Source organism: Mesoplodon mirus, assembly GCF_964341445.2.
Source record: "Mesoplodon mirus genome assembly, chromosome: 15".
NCBI classification, from domain to species: domain Eukaryota; kingdom Metazoa; phylum Chordata; class Mammalia; order Artiodactyla; family Ziphiidae; genus Mesoplodon; species Mesoplodon mirus.
In genome coordinates, this window is record NC_138991.1 from 29,470,562 (window position 1) to 29,492,046 (window position 21,485).

The 21,485-nt window shown below is 43.1% G+C and overlaps 1 protein-coding gene across 3 annotated transcripts in view; it reads left to right on the forward strand.

Annotated features, from left to right (window-relative positions):
- PTPRA (protein tyrosine phosphatase receptor type A) overlaps positions 1-21,485 on the forward strand; it is a 188,100-nt gene that overhangs the window by 129,816 nt on the left and 36,799 nt on the right. For all 3 annotated transcript variants that reach the window (XM_082644656.1, XM_082644657.1, XM_082644658.1), the window contains 3 exons: positions 9,333-9,417; positions 10,606-10,679; positions 10,894-11,030. In XM_082644656.1, coding sequence (XP_082500782.1) covers positions 9,333-9,417; positions 10,606-10,679; positions 10,894-11,030 — 296 coding nt within the window. The remainder of the gene's footprint in view (positions 1-9,332; positions 9,418-10,605; positions 10,680-10,893; positions 11,031-21,485) is intronic.

Consider the following 21,485-nt stretch of genomic DNA (forward strand, 5'->3'; position numbering starts at 1 on the left):
AGCCTCAGCAGCAGTGCATTGAGCTCAGGGTGTCTCCTGGTGATGTTAAGGAAGGAAGTGACATGGTCAGATTTTTGTGTTAGAAAGATAACTCCAGAGGCCCTAGGGAAGGTGGATGGGCAATAGGAATTAAGGTTTCCAAATGGTAATTTGGCCCAAGACAACAGTGATTGGGTTCATCCCAGAGGTTTGGGCACTTGAGGCAACTTTTGATGACTTTTGCTGTTTTTAGAGCACTTAACAACCTATAAGAAGCACTTAAAACAACTTTGCCTTTGAGTGTTGATAAATATTTCTACCAAAAAGTGTGAAGACAACAAAAAAAATGGGCCTTAGGAAGTGAGGCTAGAGGAGTATGACTTTTACTTCACTGATTTTTTTTTTTTTTTTTTTTTTTTTTTTTTTTTTTGGCTGCGCTGGGTCTTCACTGCTATGCGCGGGCTTTCTCTAGTTGCAACAAGCAGCCATTGCGGTGTGCGGGCTTCTCATTGCGGTGGCTTCTCTTGTTGCAGAGCATGGGCTCTAGGTGCACGGGCTTCAGTAGTTGCAGCACACGGGCTCAGTAGTTGCGGCACGTAGGCCCTAGAGCATGCGGGCTTCAGTAGTTGCGGCGCATGGGCTCAGTAGTTGCGGTGTGTGGGCTCTAGGGCATGTGAGCTTTAGTAGTTGTCGTGCATGGGCTTAGTTGCTCCGTGGCATGTGGGATCTTTCTGGACCAGGGATGGAACCCGTGTCCCCTGCATTGGCAGGTGGATTCTTTTTTTTTTCTTCTTCTTCTTCTTTTTGCGCTACGCAGGCCTCTCACTGTTGTGGCCTCTCCCGTTGCGGAGCACAGGCTCTGGACGCACAGGCTCAGCACCATGGCTCACGGGCCTAGCCGCTCCGCAGCATGTGGGATCTTCCCGGACCCGGGCACGAACCCATGTCCCCTGCATCGGCAGGCGGACTCTCAACCACTGCGCCACCAGGGAAACCCCGGCAGGCGGATTCTTAACCACTGCGCCACCAGGGAAGTCCCTTCACTGATTATTTTTGCAGTTGACCAAGGTGTGTCTTAAGTCCTTGAGTGATTCACCTGTCTACATGTGAGCCCTTAAAATAGCATGACCCTTTGTTTTCTTGGAAAGGGGATATTAGCAAATAGACAACTGTTGTCCCAGAACACCATTTTAGTATTTTTTAAATGCTGTCCTCTGGTCTGAGTCTAGGGAGTGAACTTCTGCTAGAATGGGTGGTTGGGGAGTGGGGCGTGGAGGTGGGAGTGGCAGGGAATGGACCACTGTTCCTGCCTTGCCTGCATCATGCAAGGCCACATCTCCAGAGGGCCCAGATCAGGACAGGGCTAAGCACAATGATATGATGAGTCTGTCTGGTTTGGGAGGAGCCCTAGGAGGGTGGCTGGATTCTGAGCCTGTCTCCAAGTCTGAGATTTGATACAGGGAGCTGTAAATTCTCTCCTACTTTTTTTTTTTTTTTTTTTTTTTCTCTTTTTTTTCTCCTACTTTATTAATAGGTCTGAGTCTCCTTCCCTCACACAGGCCTGGGAACATCTTTACTATCTGTATTTTCTTTAACTGTATTAAAAACATGGGTGTAGTTCAGATGTCAAGAGGTAAAATCTGACTTTTATGATAGAGGACTCTTCTGGCCTGAAAGCTTGGGAGAGTTAAAATGTTTTTCCAACCAACCAACCAACCAACAAACTCATAGAAAGAGAGGTCAGATTTATGGTCACCAGAGGCAAGGGGTAGCAGTAGAGGGAATTGGATAAAGGCAGTCAGAAGATACAAACCTCCAGTTATAAGATAAATAAGTACTAGGGATGTAATGTACAACATGATAAACATAATTAACACTACTGTATGTTAAATATGAAAGTTGTTAAGAGTAAATCCTAAGAGTTATCATCACAAGAGAAAAATTTTTTCTATTTAATTTTGTATCTGTATCAGATCACGGATGTTCACTAAACTTATTTTGATAATCATTTCATGATGTATGTAAGTCAGATCATTATACTATATACCTTAAACTTTCTGTTTCTGTGAATTTCACTGCTCTGGGTACCTCATATAAATGGAATCATACAGTGCTTGTCTTTTTGTGACTGGCTTATTCACTTAGTATAATGTCTTCAAGGTTCATCCTTATATTGTAGCATATGTTTTCTTCCTTTTTAAGACTAAAAATATTTCATTGTATACGTATACCACATTTTGCTTATCCATTCATCTGTCAAAGGACATTTGGTTGCTTCTACATTTTAGCTATTGTGACTAAACCCATGTTTAGTTATGAACATGGTTATTCTTTTGGGCATATACCCAGAAGTGGAATTGCTGGATCATATGATAATTCTATTTTTAATTTTTTGTGGAACCGCCATACTGTTTTCCACAGCAGCTACACCATTTTACATTTTCACCAACAGTGCACAGGGTTCCAATTTCTCCACATCCTGGCCAACACCTGTTATTTTCTGGGACTTTTTTTTCCTGATAGGTATGAGATTGCTCCTCATTTTATAGTGGCTTTTTTTTTTTTTGCAGTACACGGGCCTCTCACTGCTGTGGCCTCTCCCGTTGCGGAGCACAGGCTCCGGACGCGCAGGCTCAGCGGCCATGGCTCACGGGCCCAGCCGCTCAGCGGCACGTGAGATCCTCCCGGACCAGGGCACGAACCCGTGTCCCCTGCAGCGGCAGGCGGACTCAACCACTGCACCACCAGGGAAGCCCTGGCTTTTTTTTTTAATCGATGCAGAGTCCTCTTGCATAAATTGCAGTATATTTTTTAAGATTTATTCTATTTCTTATACTGCCTCTGCTGTCGTTGGTATTTGTGAAGGTCTCCTGTAGGGCTCTGGTTGAGCTTTGCTCTGGAGCACTGAGTTGATTGGAATGTGCTCACAGTAGGTGTCCCTTCAGGAGGACAAACAGGAACATATCCTAAACTAGGGGTTCAGTCATTGTTTAGGAAGTTGGACACACTTATCCTCTAGGCGGAACTGCCTTTCTTTTCCCCTTCTTCATGTCTTGTGGCCTAGAATTACCTCAGGTACCACTCTTGTTCTTCCTCTGTCTTTGGGGCCCACCCAGGAAACCCTCTGTGGACCTGGTGTGTCTGGCAGTCATGTGCATCGTCTCTGGATGCCAGTTTTAACCAAAGCAAAACAAGCATCTATAAGGCTATCAGGAATACTTAAACAGTAACTGAATATTAGATTATATTAAGGAATTAGTGTTGCTTTTTTTTTTTTGACAGCGTTGGGTCTTTGTTGCTGCACAAGGGGCTTTCTCTAGTTGCTGGTAGCAGGGGCTACAGTGTTGCTTTTTAAATAGGGTAAAGGTATTGTGATTATGCCAAGAACCCTTATCTCTTAGTGCCACATACTGAAGTAAATACAGTTGAAATGATATGTCTCAGATTTGCCTTAATATAATCCAGTGGTTCTCAGCTCAGGGTGATTTTCCCCCCAAGAAGACATTTGGCAACGTCTGAAGGTGATTTTGGTCATCACAATTAAGGGTTTGCTACTGGCATCTAGTAGCTAGAGACCAGAGATGATGTTAAACATCCTACAGTGCACACGAGAGCCCCCCACAGCAGAGAATTATCTATCCCAAAATGTTATTAGTGTGCGGCTGAGAAACCCAACCCTGGTGTAGATGAAAAAACTGGCATCTGGTAATATTGTCAAAGTGAAATGGTCAGTGCATAGGGATTTACTGTAGTGTTCTTTTACTCCTGTGTAAGTTTGAAAGTTTTCCATAATAACAAGTTAAAAAATGTATATGCAGCTTATATTTTTTATATATATATATATTTTTTTAGTAAAGAAGCCATCAGCACACCCCCACTCTGTATAGAGCACTGTTTTTCAAACTGAGCCCAGATGAGACACCACAGCTTGTTGCTCAGCCTGTGGGTGTACGGACTGCGTTGGCAAGCCTTTGGTTAAATACCCTACTACCCCAAGACCTACTTTCATCCCCATCCTGGTCTGACGCTGAACTTGAGGTGTTTCTAGGCTCAGACTGATGGAACTAGTACTTACCTTTTAACTGGAGGCTCTTCAGCTGTGATTGATCTCTTCAGCAGTCCAATCCCATCTGCTTTGTCGTCCACAAATCCCTCAAAGTTTCTGGTTTGCTGATGCCACTCTTTGCTGCCTTCCAGATGTGCTTTTTTTTTTTAAGATTTTTTCTTTTTTAATAAATTTATTTATTTTTGGCTGCTTTGGGTCTTCATTGCTGCATGAGGGCTTTCTCTAGTTGCAGCGAGCAGGGGCTACTCTTCATTGTGGTGCGGTGGCTTCTCTTATTGTGGAGCATGGGCTCTAGGTGCATGGGCTTCAATAGCTGTGGCACATGGGCTCAGTAGTTGTGGCTCGTGGGATCTAGAGCGCAGACTCACTAGTTGTGGTGCACAGGCTTAGTTGCTCCACGGCATGTGGGATCTTCTCGAACCCATGTCCCCTACATTGGCAGGCAGATTCTTAACCACTGTGCCACCAGGGAAGCCCCAGATGCAATTTTTATTTCATTCATATTTTTATGTTTCTTCTATCGTTTCAGTGTCCTTTTGGGAAGAGAAAGAAATAAAATTATGGATTCAGCCCACTGTCTTGAGCCAGATGTCTCTAATTACCTTCTTTTAATACCTGGTATACAGCCCTCTCTGAGTGGCATTGAACAAAGACATATTTAATGATAACTCATTAATTCTTTTATTCATTCGCTCAGTGTAGTCCATCCAGTATTTGTTTAGTGCGCACTATGTGTGAAATTCTGCGCTAGGTGTTAGGTATATGGTGAGAAGCAAAGCAGGTATATAATCCTTGCCTTTGTGGAATTTATGGTGTAAAGGAAGGACAGTCATAATCAGCTATACTCAAATAAATATATAATTACAAAGTATGAGGGTATTATCAAGAGAAATAACAGAGTGCTCTGTGAGACTAATAAAAAACAATAATAGCTAACACTGACTGTGTACATAATGTGTGCAAGTTACTGTGCCAAGAACTTTACATGGATGATCTCATTTAATCTTTAGAATAATTGATTTTACAGATAAGGAAACTAAGGCTTACCTAATTTAATGTTAACTCAGAAAAGACCTCTCTGGTAAAAGTAACACTTGAAATGAGAACTGGATGACTAGGAGTTAGCCAGGCAAAGAACAGAGGGAGGCTATATACAGCAGAAGGAATAACATGTTCAAAGGCCCAAGGAAAGAGTGAACCCAGGATGGAAGGATGCCAGTGGCTGAAGTTCAATGAGCAAGGAAAGAGTGGGAGGAGATAGAGAAAGCAGGGGCTAAATGAGGGAGGTTGTTATTGGCCAGGGTAAGGATATTAGATTTCATTCTAAAGGCTTGGGAAACCATTGAAAGGTTTTTACATAAGAGGGGAACATGATCTGATTTGCTTTCTTCGAGATCACTCTCCCTGCTTTCTGGAAAATGGACTGGCAGGGGATAGCAGCTTACCATGATTCAGTTGAGAGAGGACAGAGATTTAGACTAGAGTGATGGCAACAGAGTAGAGAAAAGGCAGACAAATTTGAGGTGTTGGTTTTAGTGCTAAAACATTACTTGCAGCTGGGTTGGACATAGAAGCTAAGCATGGAGAAGAAACTAAGGGGATTTCCACATTTCTCGCTTGAACAACAGGGTGGATGGGTGGCAGTACTAGCTACTGAATCAGTAGTGAGGGAAATTTTTTTAGACCCAGGAAGTTTGCATTGCCTGTGAAATTTAAAGTAGGGGTGACACTATAGTTTCAGAAGAGTTCGAAGAGAGGTCTGAGCAAGCAATGCAGATGTGGGAATTGCTAGCATATCACTTGAGCTTCCAGCCTGATCTGATCAACTAGATAGCATAGAGAAGAGTGCCAAGAACGGCCCTGAGGAAATCAGACATTTAGAGATCTGTGTTAGAAGAGCAACAACTGACAAGAGAAAATAATTTGAAGCAGACAAGACATAGAATCAGAAGAGTGCTTTGTTGTAGAAACCAAGAGAGGAAAGTTCTTCAAAGAGGAGGGAGGGACTTCCCTGGTGGTACAGTGGTTAAGAATCTGCCTGCCAGTGCAAGGGACGTGGGTTCGAGACCTGGTCCAGGAAGATACCACATGCCATGGAACAGCTAAGCCTGTCTGCCACAACTAGTGAGCCTGCGCTCTAGAGCCCGTGAGCCACAGCTACTGAGCCCACCTGCCACAGCTACTGAAGCCCGTGCACCTAGAGCCCGTGCTTTACGACAAGAGAAGCCACGGCAATGAGAAGCCCACGCACTGCAACGAACAGTAACCCCTGCTCGCCACAGCTAGAGAAGGCCTGCACGCAGCAACGAAGACCCAATGCAGCCAAAAATAAACAAATTAATTAATTTTTTAAAAAAGGAGGGCATAGTCAGCCAGTTTGAATGCTCATTTTAGTATGAGATTCACATACCAGGGTATGTTTGAAAATTGCCATCAACAAAGAAGCATTGTACAATATCTCCCATCTCTTTAAAAACTTTCCACCCCACTTCTCCCTCCAGCTGCTGCTTTTCTCTGAATCTCTTTATGATAAAAGTCCTCACCTCAAATAAGGAGTCGGTATCTCACTGTCTCTTCTTTCCATCTTTATTTCACTCCATTTGGTCTTTCTCAACAACTGCTTAACTGAAACCACTCTTGAAAAGGGCACCAATAACTGCCCTCTTGTCAAATCCAGTTTCACATCTCTGTTTTCATCCTACTGAATCTGTTGATTGAGTATTTGATTGAGTTGACTACTCCCCCCTTCTTGAAAAACTCTGTTCTTTGCATGACACCACATTCTGCTGGATTACCTCCTACCTCATGACTGCTGCTTATGAGTCCGTTTAACTAGCTGATCATTTTGTTTTTGTTTTTGTTTTTTTGTATTTGCGGTACGTGGGCCTCTCACTGCTGTGGCCTCTCCCGTTGCAGAGCACAGGCTCCGGACGTGCAGGCTCAGCGGCCATGGCTCGCGGGCCTAGCCGCTCCGTGGCATGTGGGATCTTCCCGGACCCGGGCACAAACCCGTGTCCCTTGCATCTGCAGGCGGACTGTCAACCACTGCGCCACCAGGGAAGCCCTAACTAGCTGATCTTTTAAAAGAATGTAAACATTTATATCTCTCTCCTGTTCAAACCCTTCCAATCACATAATGTTTCTCATCACATTCAGAACTAAATCCACACTCATTACCATGGCCTGCAAAGCCCTAAGTCTTCTGGCTTCTGCCCACATCTCCAGCCACATCTTGGTCTTTGTGCTATTTCTTGAACCCACCAAACTCCTGAGGGCTCTTATGCTTGCTGTTCCCTGTGCCTAGAAAGCTCTTTGCACAGATCTTTTTGTGGTTTACTTATTCACATTATTTAGACCACTCTAAGTAATGGCTCAGTATAACCACTTCAGACCTTCCCAAACTACTCTTTAGCCAACCACTTTACTCTAGCCAACCACTTCCCCCTCCCCAAAACCCATCACTCTCTATCCCTTTACCCTTCTTTTCTTCATATATCTTGCCCCTGTCTGAAATTGTTTATGAACAGTTTTCTCCCACTTCCCCCAGAATGTCAGCTCTCTGTCCCTTGTCTGTTTAATCAGTTCTCTATTCCCAGTGTCTGGAACAGTGCCTGGCATACAGTTGCTGGTCCATAAATTTTTTTGTAAATTTATTTATTTTATTTATTTTTGGCTGCATTGGGTCTCCATTGCTGCGCATGGGCTTTCTCTAGTTGCAGGGGCTGCTCTTGTTGTGGAGCACAGGCTCTAGGCACGCGGGCTTCAGTAGTTGTGGTGCGTGAGCTCAATAGTTGTGGCTCGCGGGCTCTAGAGCACAGGCTCAGTAGTTGTGGCGCACGGGCCTAGTCGCTCCGAGGCATGTGGGATCTTCCCGGACCAGAGATCGAACCCATGTCCCCTACACCAGCAGGCGGATTCTCAACCTCTGTGCCACCAGGGAAGTCCCCATAAATATTTTTTGAATGAATGCGGCTAAGAAGTTGAATCAGATGAGGATGGGAATGTTTCCATTGGATTTGGCAATATGCCATTTGTTGGTGTCCTTGATGAGCAATGTAAATGGCTCACTGAGGATAGAGTCAGAGCAAAATAGATTAAGGAGTACCCAGAGGTAAGGGGTTGGAGAAAACAACTGTTAAATAAGACAACCGTTGTGAGAAGTTAACTGTGAAGAGAGACATGGGGCTGGCTGTTTGTGGTTGGAGGAGGGTAAATGAGGTCAGGAAGACAGGTCTTTGAGGTGACAGTAATAGATGTAATACAGAACATATGTGACAGGATTGACCTTTACATGGGGAGATCTGCTAAAGAGGATGAAAAGTGGTGCTGCTAGGAAAGATGGAAAATGGAGAAGACAGTTAAAAATTCAGACTGGTTGTATAGTTCGTGGTGGGGGCATGAGAGTGCAGGAAGAGGATGAGGTGGCACCTGGTCAGCTGCCCTGAGGTTCAGTGTGGGGCGGAAAGGAAGCCAGGCCCTATGGAATGGAGGGCAGAGTTGCTTTATCTCCAAGCCAGATGTTGCTGTAGTTGGGGTCCTGGTAAAAGGTAGCTGTGGAAAGAGGTAGAAAAGAGTACCCAGCATTTTTTGACACAGTGCTTAAGGATCTAATAATGTGTCCTTGCTTTAATCAGGAACAGTATTCTCTGTGCCAGGAAACCATTTGGATTTATGATAGGAAAATTGTCATTTTTCCTTTCTCTCCCATCTTCCTCTAGATGGAGCGCACTGAGCCTGGGAGAAAGTACATTGTTGGCCCTGCACACCCAGCTTGCCATTAGGATTGATGAATACTCTATGAAATATTTGAGTATTTCTTATGTGCTGAGCACTGTTTTTGTTTTAGGCTTTATAGCAATGAAAGAAACAGTCTCTACCTTCAAAGAGCTTTCATTGTAATGCAGGGAGACACAAAATAAACATATGTATGATAAGTCAGAGATGGGGTGGACATGTCACCCTGGGCTCTTACCCTACTGTACCCTCCTCTTCACCCAATAGCCCTGGACTGGCAGTGGAAGGTGTTCTCTTTTCTCCCTCCCTCCCTCCCTCCCTCCCTCCCTCTCTCTCTCTCTCTCTCTCTCTCTCTCTCCCTCTCTCCCTCTCTCCCTCTCTCCCTCCCTCCCCCACCCCCCTCCTTCTCTCCCTCTCTCCCTCCCCATGCCCAGCCATCTACATAAGCATTTGGAGGAGCCCTTCTTCCTCATCTGGGTGTTTCCCTGAGCAGCCGAGTTGAGCCCTCCATTACATACAATGATAATAACGTGTTTTGTTCTCTTGATTTCAGATGAGACGCCAATTATTGCAGTGATGGTGGCCCTGTCCTCTCTGCTAGTGATCGTGTTTATTATCATAGTTTTGTACATGTTGAGGTGAGCGTGCTAATGCTTCTGCATTCTCTTGGACTCTGTTTCAATACCCCAGGGTCTCAGTAAGCCCACACAGTCCAGAAGACAGTAGGATAAAGACAGTGAATGGGATAGAGGGGAATGACTCATGGTAGTACTCCTAAGATTAAAATTCTGCTTAGAAATGTTTTAAAGTTTTACATAGTCTTCCTTAACACCTAGCCCCTCCCCTTTGCTTCCATCTGTCCCAAGTCCAGTCCCTCAACTCCAGTTCACCCTAAAACCCAGGACAGTGGTTTAGAGGTTGAGGGAAGAAGCCACAGTCTCTTGTTACTAATAGGCGTTTTAAGATCCTCAGATCTAGCCCTATTGAAACAACCCCTGAAAGCACCACAGTGAAGATTATGTGCTCAGTAAAGGTCTACTTTATTTCTAGCTGGGGCTTTGTCCCCAAACCCTTCTAGGGTCCCTGACTCTTGCATGCTGAACTGAACCATGTGAGCTACAGAGTTTCTCTTTCTGACTTTCTTCCAGGGTCTTTTAGGTATTACTCCTCAAACAGGTACCAAAGCCAGGAAGGGAAACCCAAGGGAGGGAAGGAGGAGGTGCATTTGTTCTCTTCCTGCTAAAGTCACCACCCTGACTAATTGGGTTTAACTCTACCTTATTTTTGGCTTAAGCCGCTCTGGGCTCCCTCTGTTCTTCTGCAGGGATAAAGAGAGGGAAACCTTGTACACCCCTACAGTTTGTTGTGTGTCTCCACCTTTCTGCAGGAGACTTGTGGCCAGACCTCTGCCAACCCAGTCTGAAGCTCTGAGCTTCTCCCTGGTTACCAGGGAAGTACCAGGATTTTTGTTTGACACTCTTATCTCCCCCCACTGTATTCTACCCACACATTCTACCTCCACCTGGTGTGGCTATGATCTGCAGCGAATCCTGGAACTGGAGCTGCACAGAGGAGCCATTCAAGCCAGAACATACTGTGGGGTTTTCTGGGTTGGATTCTAGTGTGCTGAGGGTGAGCAAGAGCACAGTGAGGTGCTCAGTCACCACTGGAGCTGCTTCAGTGTGTGCAGAACCTGTCTCTAAAAGAGCCTGGTTTTTGGTAAAGGATATTTTAAAATGCTGAATCAATAAGTGGAGCTACAAAGCCAATGATTGGTCTCTCCTGACTCTGTGCTTAGTGTTTCACTATGAACATTTTCTCATTAGGTTTAAGAAATACAAGCAAGCTGGGAGCCATTCCAATTCTTTCCGCTTATCCAATGGCCGCACTGAGGATGTGGGTAAGACACCCCTAACTGACATGGGGAACCTTCATGGAGAAGAAAAATCAAGAAAATAGGAGTTTCCCCATCCTAAAAGGAAAGGGAAAAAAAGACTTGAAAGCAGCCCTAGTTTTTGGATGCCTGGTCCATGAGATAGAACCCCTTATTTAGTCTCCAGAGAAGGGCTGTGTCCCCAGGGCACCTGACCAACCTTCCCCCTTATGCACTGCAGAACCCCAGAGCGTACCACTTCTGGCCAGGTCCCCAAGCACCAACAGGAAGTATCCGCCCCTGCCCGTGGACAAGCTGGAAGAGGAGATTAACCGGAGAATGGCTGATGACAATAAGCTCTTCAGAGAGGAATTCAACGTGAGTTCTTTGCTGAGGCTGGTGTGTCAGCAGGGAGGAAGGCAGACCTAAGGTCAAACCTTTTGAATCATGGGGTAGAAAACAGGCTTCTAATGGGTTAAGAAGTGAGAAATTTTTTACCAGGTTCATCTGACTCCTTTCCTATGTGACCATGGACAGGAAATGCAAAAAGATTTGCCATACCTCCCTCTTCTACCCATCTATCCATTCATTCATCATTGCATCTGTTACTTTTGTTTAATAAATACTTATCAAGCATCTGATGTGTGCAAGGTGCCAGGGATTTGCTCGGGAGCAAATCTAGTCCCTACACTCAGGGAACTTGCTGTATAAGTTCAAACAGCAATATAGAACGTGAAGAACTGGTGCAGAAGCATAGGAACCTATATTAAGAGGTGGCCTTTTATTAATTAATTAATTTATTTTATTTTTTGTGTGTGGTACATGGGCCTCTCACTGTTGTGGCCTCTCCCGTTGCGGAGCACAGGCTCCGGACACGCAGGCTCAGCGGCCATGGCTCACGGGCCCAGCCGCTCTGCGGCATGTGGGATCCGCCTGGTCCAGGGCACGAACCCATGTCCCCTGCATCGGCAGGCAAACTCTCAACCACTGCACCACCAGGGAAGCCCAAGAGATGGCCTTTTAGAGTCTAGAGCCAGGGGTCACAGGGTATCTTAAGTAGACAGTAGGAATAGGTCATTGTGGAAAATGAGGACCATGGCAGACTGCAGAGCTCAGGCCTCATCTTGGGTAGTATTTACATTTGTATGTTTTATAACTCTCTCAAAGAAGCAGAGCATGTTTGCGAATCTACCAGTTGATGATTCCAGTCCACCAGTTCAGAACTTCCTTTAAAAATGATATTTTAATTGAGACCTAATCATAGGCAAGGGCATTGGGGAAAGGGGGATGGGGAACATTCCAGGCACTGGGAATATCAGGAGCAATCTGTCAGTAGTGAGGGTGGGTGAGGGAAGGGCACATTGAAAAAATAATGAGGGGTCTTCCCTGGTGGCGCAGTGGTTGAGAGTCCGCCTGCCGATGCAGGGGACACGGGTTCGTGCCCCGGTCCGGGAGGATCCCACATGCCACGGAATGGCTGGGCCTGTGAGCTGTGGCTGCTGGGCCTGCACGTCCGGAGCCTGTGCTCCGCAACAGGAGAGGCCACAGCAGTGAGAGGCCCACATACCACAAAAAAAATAATAATAATAAAATAAAATAAATAATGAAGGACCATGAGTGGCTGAAGGGCAGAGACTTAAGGGAGTAGTAAGAGATGAAAATGTAGAAGACTGGGCCAGACTGTAGATCTTGTAGAATGTCATGAGAGAAGTGGGAAGCCACAGGCCAACCAGATTTGTAATTTGGAAAAAATGACTCAGACTACTAGTTAGAGAATAGCCCATGGGGAGACCAGGATAGAAGCAGGAAATACAGTTAGGGGCTGCAGCAGTAGAGACCAGAGTCGCTGATAGATTGATGTAAAGTGGTAATGATTAGGGAGAGGGGAATGGATTTGAGGACACAGGAACAGTTCCAGAGTTGGCTAATTCATCAACTTGGGCATTGTTAAACTCTGTCTCCTTCATATCTTTCCACTCAGCCACGTGTCAGTCCTGTCTCTTAGGCTGGCTTTCCTCATGTTGCCAAAATGGCTGCCCAGGGAATTCCCTGGCGGTCCAGTGGTTAGGACTTCGCGCTTTCACTGCCGAGGACCCGAGTTCAATCCCTGGTCGGGGTACTAAGATCCCATAAGCCATGCAGCGTGACCCCCCCGCCAAAAAAAATAATGGCTGCCCCAGTTCTAGGCACCACATGGGGGTAAACAAGGTCCAGTGGGAAGAGAATGACTGTTTCTTCTGTATGTCTCCTTTTATTAGTGAGGAAAACTTTCCCAAAAGCTTCTGGAGACTTCCCTGGTCACATATTCCTTCTTAAACTGGTCATAAGCAAGGGAGAAATAGACTTACTGCAACTGGTTGAGACCAGTCCAGATTATTGTAGTGTCATGTAGAGGATAGGCGGATAACCCACAGAATGGGAGCTCTAGTAGCAAGGAGGAATGTTTATTGGGTGGGTGGGTTACCACTCATATCTGCTCCACCTCTGAAGGGCTTGGGGGAATGGAGAGTGATGTGGTCAGATTTGCACTCTAAGAAAATCACTAGCTACAATGTGGAGAATAGATGGGAGGGAAGCAAGAGGTGAAGCAGAAGACCATTTACCAGGCAAGAGTTAAGGTAATAACTTGGACACTTCTTTCTGGCTGTTAGGAAAAAAACACTATTTAATGCTCATTATTGATTATGAACATTCACCTCATCCCACAGGATAGCACCTCAGCCTCAACACTATAGCTAGGTCTCCAGTAGGCACTCTGCTGTTTTTTAAATGTGATGCAAGCTACTTCTGGGTGATGGGTATGTGACCTGCTGGCTGTACTGTTTTCTGTGAAATGAGTTCTTTATTTAGAGGTGATTCCCTGAGATCCCATGATAAGGCATTCCAGTGAATACCTGGATAGAGGTGGTGTTCCTAAGAGGCATGGTAGGCAAATTCAGATAGGTATTGTAACAGTCAATTGCCGTGCTATCATGGCCACTCTGTTCATGGGCTCATTGGGCCAGCACTGGGGTGGTGAGGGAAAGGGCCGACCAACATCTCCTGGGTTCTTGCAGTGAGTGCCATCCAGTGAGCATACACATGGAGCATAAATATTTCCTGTCTTTTTTGTCCCAGTTACCTACTACCCAGGGATCAGCTTAGATCCTGACATCCAGTGAAGTGGATAGTGTGATACCTTGCTTGAAGTTCTGTTCACCAGTCGGGTTTCTCTTTTATACTCATTCAGAGCCATACCTTAAGTAGATTATCCCATAGCAATATGCTTCCAGAATAGGCTAGCATGTCTCACAGAGCCATTTGTACACTAAGCTGGACTTTTTTCTCCTTTAGTCAACTGTTAATATCATCAGGAAGTCAGAGGAATCTATTGAAGGAGTGGTTGTGTGGCATGCGTTCTGTACACATCAGTTTCAGCTGAATTCTGGACATGTCCCAATTTATAGCTTATTGAATCACATAATACTTAGTTTATGATGGGCAGTTGACGTCATATGGATATCTAGTGTCCCATGGTCAGGTTTACAGTCTCTACCAGACCCCAGTGCTAAGCTAGGAACATAATCTTGCTGACAGGATCATGGTCTTGTCCCCAAATCCTAAGATTTTTCATTATGATTCTCCTACTCAGCCTGAACCACAGACACTTAGGGCCCCATAGAATCTACCAGAGCTAATTTCTCTATGGCCTGGATCAGCTAGAGAGCCTTCTCTTTTCAGATCACTCAGTAAATGAGTCAGAATAGGACACCAGCATGTGGTATATGCATGCTGTCTCCAAAATCCATAATGACCCAGCAAGCATCACTCCTCCTCCTTGAAGTGGGGCGGGGGGGAGGCCGTGGGGGCAAGGAGTGGCAACTTACCCTTTACGTTGGAGGGGATATCCTGACGTGCTGCTGGCTTTTGACTTTCAGAATACTTGGCCAAGGTGGCAGGCCACTATATAGTTGTCAGGGTAATGTCCTGTGAAACAGTGAGACAGAATCCCAATGAACCAATTCACAGCAGAGAGAGGTCAAGATGATTTATCACTGAAGCTGCTCCTGCCATGAGAAAGGGAAACTGCTTCATGTATTCTTTGTGCATCATAAAGGGAAAAATAAGCGCACTTGCCTCATTAATAGCGAAATTCCAGGTACCACGGGTTATATTAATCTGTAGGAAATATAATAACATCTGGAAAAGCAACTGCAGATCTGCAGCTCCACATGGTTCATGTATGACATTATACTGACATTCTTAAAAACTGTCAGCTTATCTGTTTGGTAGCTTGCATGGAGAGTAATAGGAAGCGTCAGAATAGCTAATATTAGTAGTTATTGAGCACTCGCTTCACGCCATCACTAAACTCACACATCTAAATGGATTATCTCATCATTATCCCACAACTTTTAAGTCTCCTGTAGCACTTAGGAGCTCTGTGATGACTCATCTAGGGACCTAGCCTTTTGGTAAAGGGAGATGACTGCTCCAGCAGCTTGCATTTGCTCTAGCTACTGGAATGGTACCTATCCAAAGGGTTAGGGGACCAATGTGGTTATTCCTGCTCCTTGCTGTAGAATTCCATTCCAGCCTTACATTGGGAAAATAGGTAGCTCCTAACATGAGACCACTTCAAGCCAAAAATCCTTCCATCTCCTGGCCTACAAAGGCTCCATTCAAACTAGCATGAAATTATAGCATTCTGGGTTCCCAGGAATTAGTTAGCTGAAGGCCAGAACCCAGTAGACCCCAAAAGATGTATTTGCCTTTACCCAGTGGTTACCATGGTAAATGCCTGCAGATTCTTAAGAGAAGATGAGGAGGAAGGTTCATGGTATAGGAGTGTCGATGTGCTGTGGCAGGGTTCTTTCTTACATGTGCCCATCATTGAAGGGTTCTAGGTCTGTGAACTGACTCAAGCCTGGGAGTTGGATGAGAAGGAACCCTTCTCTAGCATGAGAGTCTAGTCAGGCCCCCTCAACTGACCTGAGCTGGCTGCCTCCCATTTCCATTATTGGGAGCTTCACAACAAATGATCCACCTCAGAGAAGTCTGAGCCCTGGTGAACTGTGGCCTCTGAGGTCTTTTTCATCCCACTAAGATCAAGAATCCCTTTTTGAAGTCAGTTCCTTCTTCTAAAAGATGAAGGTGCTTTCCTCACCCATGTACACCCTCTAGTGAGGCATGCATTGTAGATCCCATCAAGGACATGGTGAAGGTGTCAGTGAGAAGGTTGAGGCTGTTGGATCCCCTGTAACACTGATTTCCTCTACTTTGTGCCAAGGGCTTTCTGGCTTTTCTTTGTTACGTAGCTGAACCCAGCATTCAGTCCAGGTTCCTACCGGCCACCCCACCCCACCCCACCATTAGAACCGTGGCCAGTTTCCTGAGCGGTTACACTAACTGCAGAAGTTCAGTTAACCGTACCATAACTAGAAGTCTAGCCCTATTCAAAAATTAGAATTAGACCCCTCCTTGGTCTAACATCCTCAAAATGTATATCAACAACTATTCCTATGGTTTTTGGTGATCCAACTCAGTGAATTCCTGCAGTTTCTTCTGGGTGTTAGTTCTTTGCTTTTCTACCTTCTTTATGTATTTTACCCTCCAGATCGTGTTATGCTTGCATCCTGATAATCCATGAGCAGTGAGAGCTGGGTTGTGGGGCAGTTTTCATCCTGAAAGCAGGATGCAGTAGAGAGCACAATAGAGATTTGTAGAAGTTGGCTTTCCCCAACTCCTCTGTTTCCTTTCTGCATCATTTCAATTATCTCACTTTAAAGCCGTGTCTTTCACATGACCAGCCAAGGAAAGATGTGAATTCCATTGGCATTAACATTTAACAACCAGCAAAATTCTGAAACCTTAACTTTTGGTTCAGCAAAATACATAGCACAGTCATAGAAGGGCCCTGACTTTTGTGCTGTCTTTGGAGATAAGTATTTGATTTTGGAGCCGGGCTTTTTCTTGTTTTACTATCTAAAATTGTCAGAAATAATCCTATTCCTTCGTTTCAGCATTTCTCATCTCCTTTTAATTGGCACTCCCCCTCCCCCAACTCCTTTACCATCAGCTAGAGCACATCCCAGGTGATTGCAAGCCAATATGAAGTAACTGTTTTACAGTCGTGAGGTATGAGTGGCTTGCTCTTTCCCATAATGCAAATTGGTTGACAGTTCCTTTCCCTTCATCTGAACTCGGTAATCAGGTTCACATCACCCGTATTTCCCCCATCAGTATCTCACCTACAACCCCACTCTCTGTTACTAACTGCTAAGTGAGTTAAGGTCTTTTACTTAAAAACAAGAGAAGTCAACTCAAGCAAAAAAGTGGGGAAGCTGTCAGAATCAAAAGATGAGATAGACTACCAGCCTTTGGACAGAGCAGGTCCTATCCTGGTGGGTCTGGGTCCTCTAGGGAAGCCTCTGCTTCTTCCTGGGTTTCAAAATCCTGGAAAAGAGAATCTAGTTGATACAATATAGGTCAGGTGTGACTGTGCTTGCATTGGTCAGCCCTGGCAGGAAAGAGGAGAGTTAACACATAGGACAAACACACCCATTTGTGTCCACTATCATAGAATAATATTCTTTTAATCATGGGGTGAGGAAGGCCTTTCTAAGCAAAACACAAGATTCAGAAGCTAGAATAGAATAGATTGAAAGATAATAAATATATTTAAATGTTAAGCATCTCTGAAAAATAACACCATAAGAAAGTGGCCAACTGGGAGAAGCTATTTGCCACAGGTAGACAGAGAATTTTCCATAATATATAGAGCTTCTCCAAACCTGTGAGAAAAAAGTAAACATTGCAGGAGAAAAATTGGCAGTTCAGAGGAGAAAAACAAATGGTCTATAATCATAGGAAAAGAAGCTCAACTATATCTACTAATCTGGAGATCCAGATTAAAACTAACCATTATTTTGGGCCTGTTAGATTTGAAAATTTTACAAGATTGATATCAAGTATGGGCAGGGGTATGGGGATAAAGAAACCCTTACACACAGGTAGGGGAAGTTTAAATTGATACAGCATTGGAAGGATGATTTGGCAGTGTCAACCAAATTTAAATGCTTATGCTATCTGACCTAACTTTTGGGACTCTATCAGAAAACAAAATATATATTTGTACAAGGATGTTCATTGTAGCATTACTTATAGCAAAGAAAATAAAGTGGAAAATATTTATCTATCAAATAGCAGAATGGCTAAATAATTTCTTGCATTTATTATGAAATTATGTACTGTCATTAAAATAAATGTGTTGACATAGAAAAATATGGGGAAAAACATATTCCAGGGGACTTTACATGGTATAATCCCCCTTAAAAAAAAAAATCTATGTATGTCTGCATTTGAGTGTGTTAATGCCTTTTTTTTTTTTTTTTTTTTTTTTTTTAAGTCTGGAGGAATACTGTGAACTGAGCAGTGGTTGCCTACAAGGACGGGTAGAAGACAGGAGAGACATGATAGGGAACTTCCACTTTCTACTGAATTATTTGACTTTCTTTTACAACAAGCATATTTTTAAATAACATTTTTAAAATCAGACATTAAAAACTTTAAAGGGGCTTCCCTGGTGGTCCAGTGGTTAACGCTCCATGCTTCCACTGCAGGGGGCGCAGGTTTGATCCCTGTTTGGGGAGCTGAGATCCTGCGTGCCTCTCGGTGCAGCCAAAAAGAAGAAGAAAAAAAAACTTTAAAAAGTTTTTTTAATATAGTAAACAAAGCTATTCAAGCTTATTAGCTTTAGCGTAGTATCCATTATGCTTTAATGTATAGATGGCATATAGAATAGATTTGGTGTACCCAGCTTGAACTGTGCCAAGAGTCTTGTGGTCAGGTCTCTGTGAAAAGGAATATCATTAAATGGGAAGTTGTTTTGGAGGAAAAACTGGACCGTGGGGGTGAACAGCTGAAGAAACAATAAGCATAGGAAATGACAGCTGTTTTCGGATATCTGACAGACTAAATGGGGAGTGTGTAACATTTCTATGATACCCCACTGTGGTTGAAAGTTATGGGTAATGGAACTTTTGTCCTAAAGTTATAAGCTGGAACATTTTACTGACCAGCATTTGTCTCAGAAGGAAGCATTGAATTTGTTTAAAAGAAACACTTTGAAAAGCTACTTATTGAGGTCCCTAAAACATGTTTAAGGTTTAATAAATAAATAAATAGACTTTAGTTAGCTCCTGAGATGAAGGGGATAGGAGACAGCTAGGGAAGGAACTAGAGGCTGTGAGGCAGTCACAATCTGTGAATTGTGAAATGTGAAACCCCCCAACCCACGCAGGACCCTGCATCTTTAGTAGAGACAGCTTAATTCTTGGATTTCCGGGTAAAGAAGCATTTATGTGTAATTTGGTGACAGAACTGTGTGGCATCTGAGTGAATCAGAGGCTGAATAGTCTCTGCATTGATGAGTTGTCTCCAAATAAATGTATCAGAGCCAAAGGCCTATGGGAATTATCAGTACCTATGTCAAGGGCTTTAGAATTCAACAGTCCAGGGAATTGGGAGTTCAGGATTTCCAAGGGGCAGAGAAGGCACCAGCTGACCTCCTGGGTTTTACACTAGTCAGTACAAGGGGAAAACAAGTTATGTATCTGGGTGTTAAGTCCTTCTAAATAGAACTGTTCCAAGATCAGGGGAACTGCCTTGGAAAATAGTAGGCTCCCCATCACAGCAGAGTGTTCAGGCACTGGTGACTGTGCCCAAAGTATTTGGAAGGGGATTCAAACTTTAAAGTGAATGAGATTCAGTACTATACTGGAGACATTAGCACAGTAAGGCAAGAAAAGAAACGAAAAAAAAAAAAGAAAAGAAATGAAAGGTATTACGGATTGGAAAGGAAGAGACAAAAATCAGTTTTTTTCACAGAGGAGATTATTGTCCCAGAGAAATCTACAGACTCATCAGATAAATTATTAGAATTAATGTTATTTTAACAGGGTTGATAGATACAAAAACAGCATAAAAAATGAATGCATTTCTGTTCATAAGCCACAATCAGGAAATCTAATAATTTTTAAAAGATGCCATTTACAGTAGCATCCAAAATGTGAAGTACCTAGCAATAAATTTAATAAAACATTTATAAAATCTTTGGAGAAAATTATAAAAATGTTTGAAGACATTAAAGAAAAAAACCTAAATTAGTGAAAGAAATAAGATCAATGGATTAGAAGGCTCAGTATTGTAAAGTTGTCAATTCTCCCCAAACTGATATATAGATTCAATGCAATTCCAATAAAAATCCCAACAGGTTTTTTGTGGAACTTGACAAGCTGATTCTAAAATTTATATGGAGGAGAAAAGATTCAAGAATAGCCAAGACATTCCTGAAGAAGAAGAACAAGGTGAGGAGACCCGCCTTACCAGTATAAAAAGTCATTATAAAGTTTAGTAATTAAGACAGTTTTGTATTGGCACTGGAATAGATTGACCAGCGGAATAAAATAGAGAACCCAGAAGCAGATTCATATGTAAAGGGAAACCTATTTGTGACAAATGCTGTTGTAGTTTTGCTGGGGTAGAGGATGGTCTTTACAATAAATAGAGCTCAGACAGTTGGGTAACCCCATGGGAATAAATGAAATTGAATTCCTGTCTCATACCAAAAATCAGTCCCAGTTGATGTAAACACTGAAATTTAAAGGAAAAAATGTAGAGACAATAATGTAGGAAAATATACTATGATCTCACATAAGAAGGTGTTCTTAAGACTTAAAATGTTTATAAAGGGAAAGATTGATCAACTTGACTACATTAAAATGCAAAACTTCTGTTCAGAAATAAATACTATAAAGAAAATGAAAGGGAAGGCCACAAACTTGGTAAAAAATACTTGTAACACTTATAACTGATAATGAGTTTCCAGAACACATAAAGAACTTCTACAAAGTAGTAAGAAGATAAATAATCCAATAGAAAGATGGGGAAACACTCAACTAGGTTCTTCACAGAAGAGGAAACCCTGTTGACCAGTAAACTATGAAATGATGGTGAACCTCATTAATAATCAGAGAAATGTAAATTAAACCTACATATGATACATTTAAAGTCTGACCATAGCAAATGTTGACAAGGATACGGAATAACTGGAATATTTTACATTGCTGGTGGGAGTGTAAATTGGTACAGCTACTTTGAAAAACAATTTGGCCTCGTCTGGTAAGGTTAAAGATAGTCATATCTGAAACTCTTGCACATGTGCATGAGGAAACACATACAGTTAGTGCTCAAAGCAGGATGGTTAACTGTAAACAACCCAAATATTCACCAGTAGTAGAATGGATAAATAAATGTTGGTATGGTCTAAAAATGGAGGACTACGAAGTAGTTAAAATGAATGAACTTTGGCTACATGGAACAACCTGAGTGGAATCTTCAGAACATAATGTTGGGCAAAAAAAGCAAGTCACCATTTATCATTGCATTTTTATCAAAAAATAGACTGAGCAATAAAAATACATATTTTTAAGGATACAGAATATATGGATACAAATAAAGCAAGGGGATAATAAATACAAAATTCCAAGTTTACTTGTGAGAGGAGAAGGAAGAGAACATGATGAGGAAGGGCCCAAAGAGAACTTATAAGTTAAATTGGGTGGTAGATATACTTTTTTTAAAAATAATTGTAAAAATTGAAAAAAAAATTTTTTTAACTGACATTTTTAAAAAAATGATAGCCTTGCTTCCAGTAAAGGCCTAAGCAAGGGATGAAGTGGTCTTTGATGCCACCTACTGTTTGTGGAGAATTTAACATCTTAGAGCCTTCTGGTTCAGCTGCTTCTGCCCAGCTCTCCAGGCTGGGTTGTTCAGAATAGAAGCTAAAAGTAG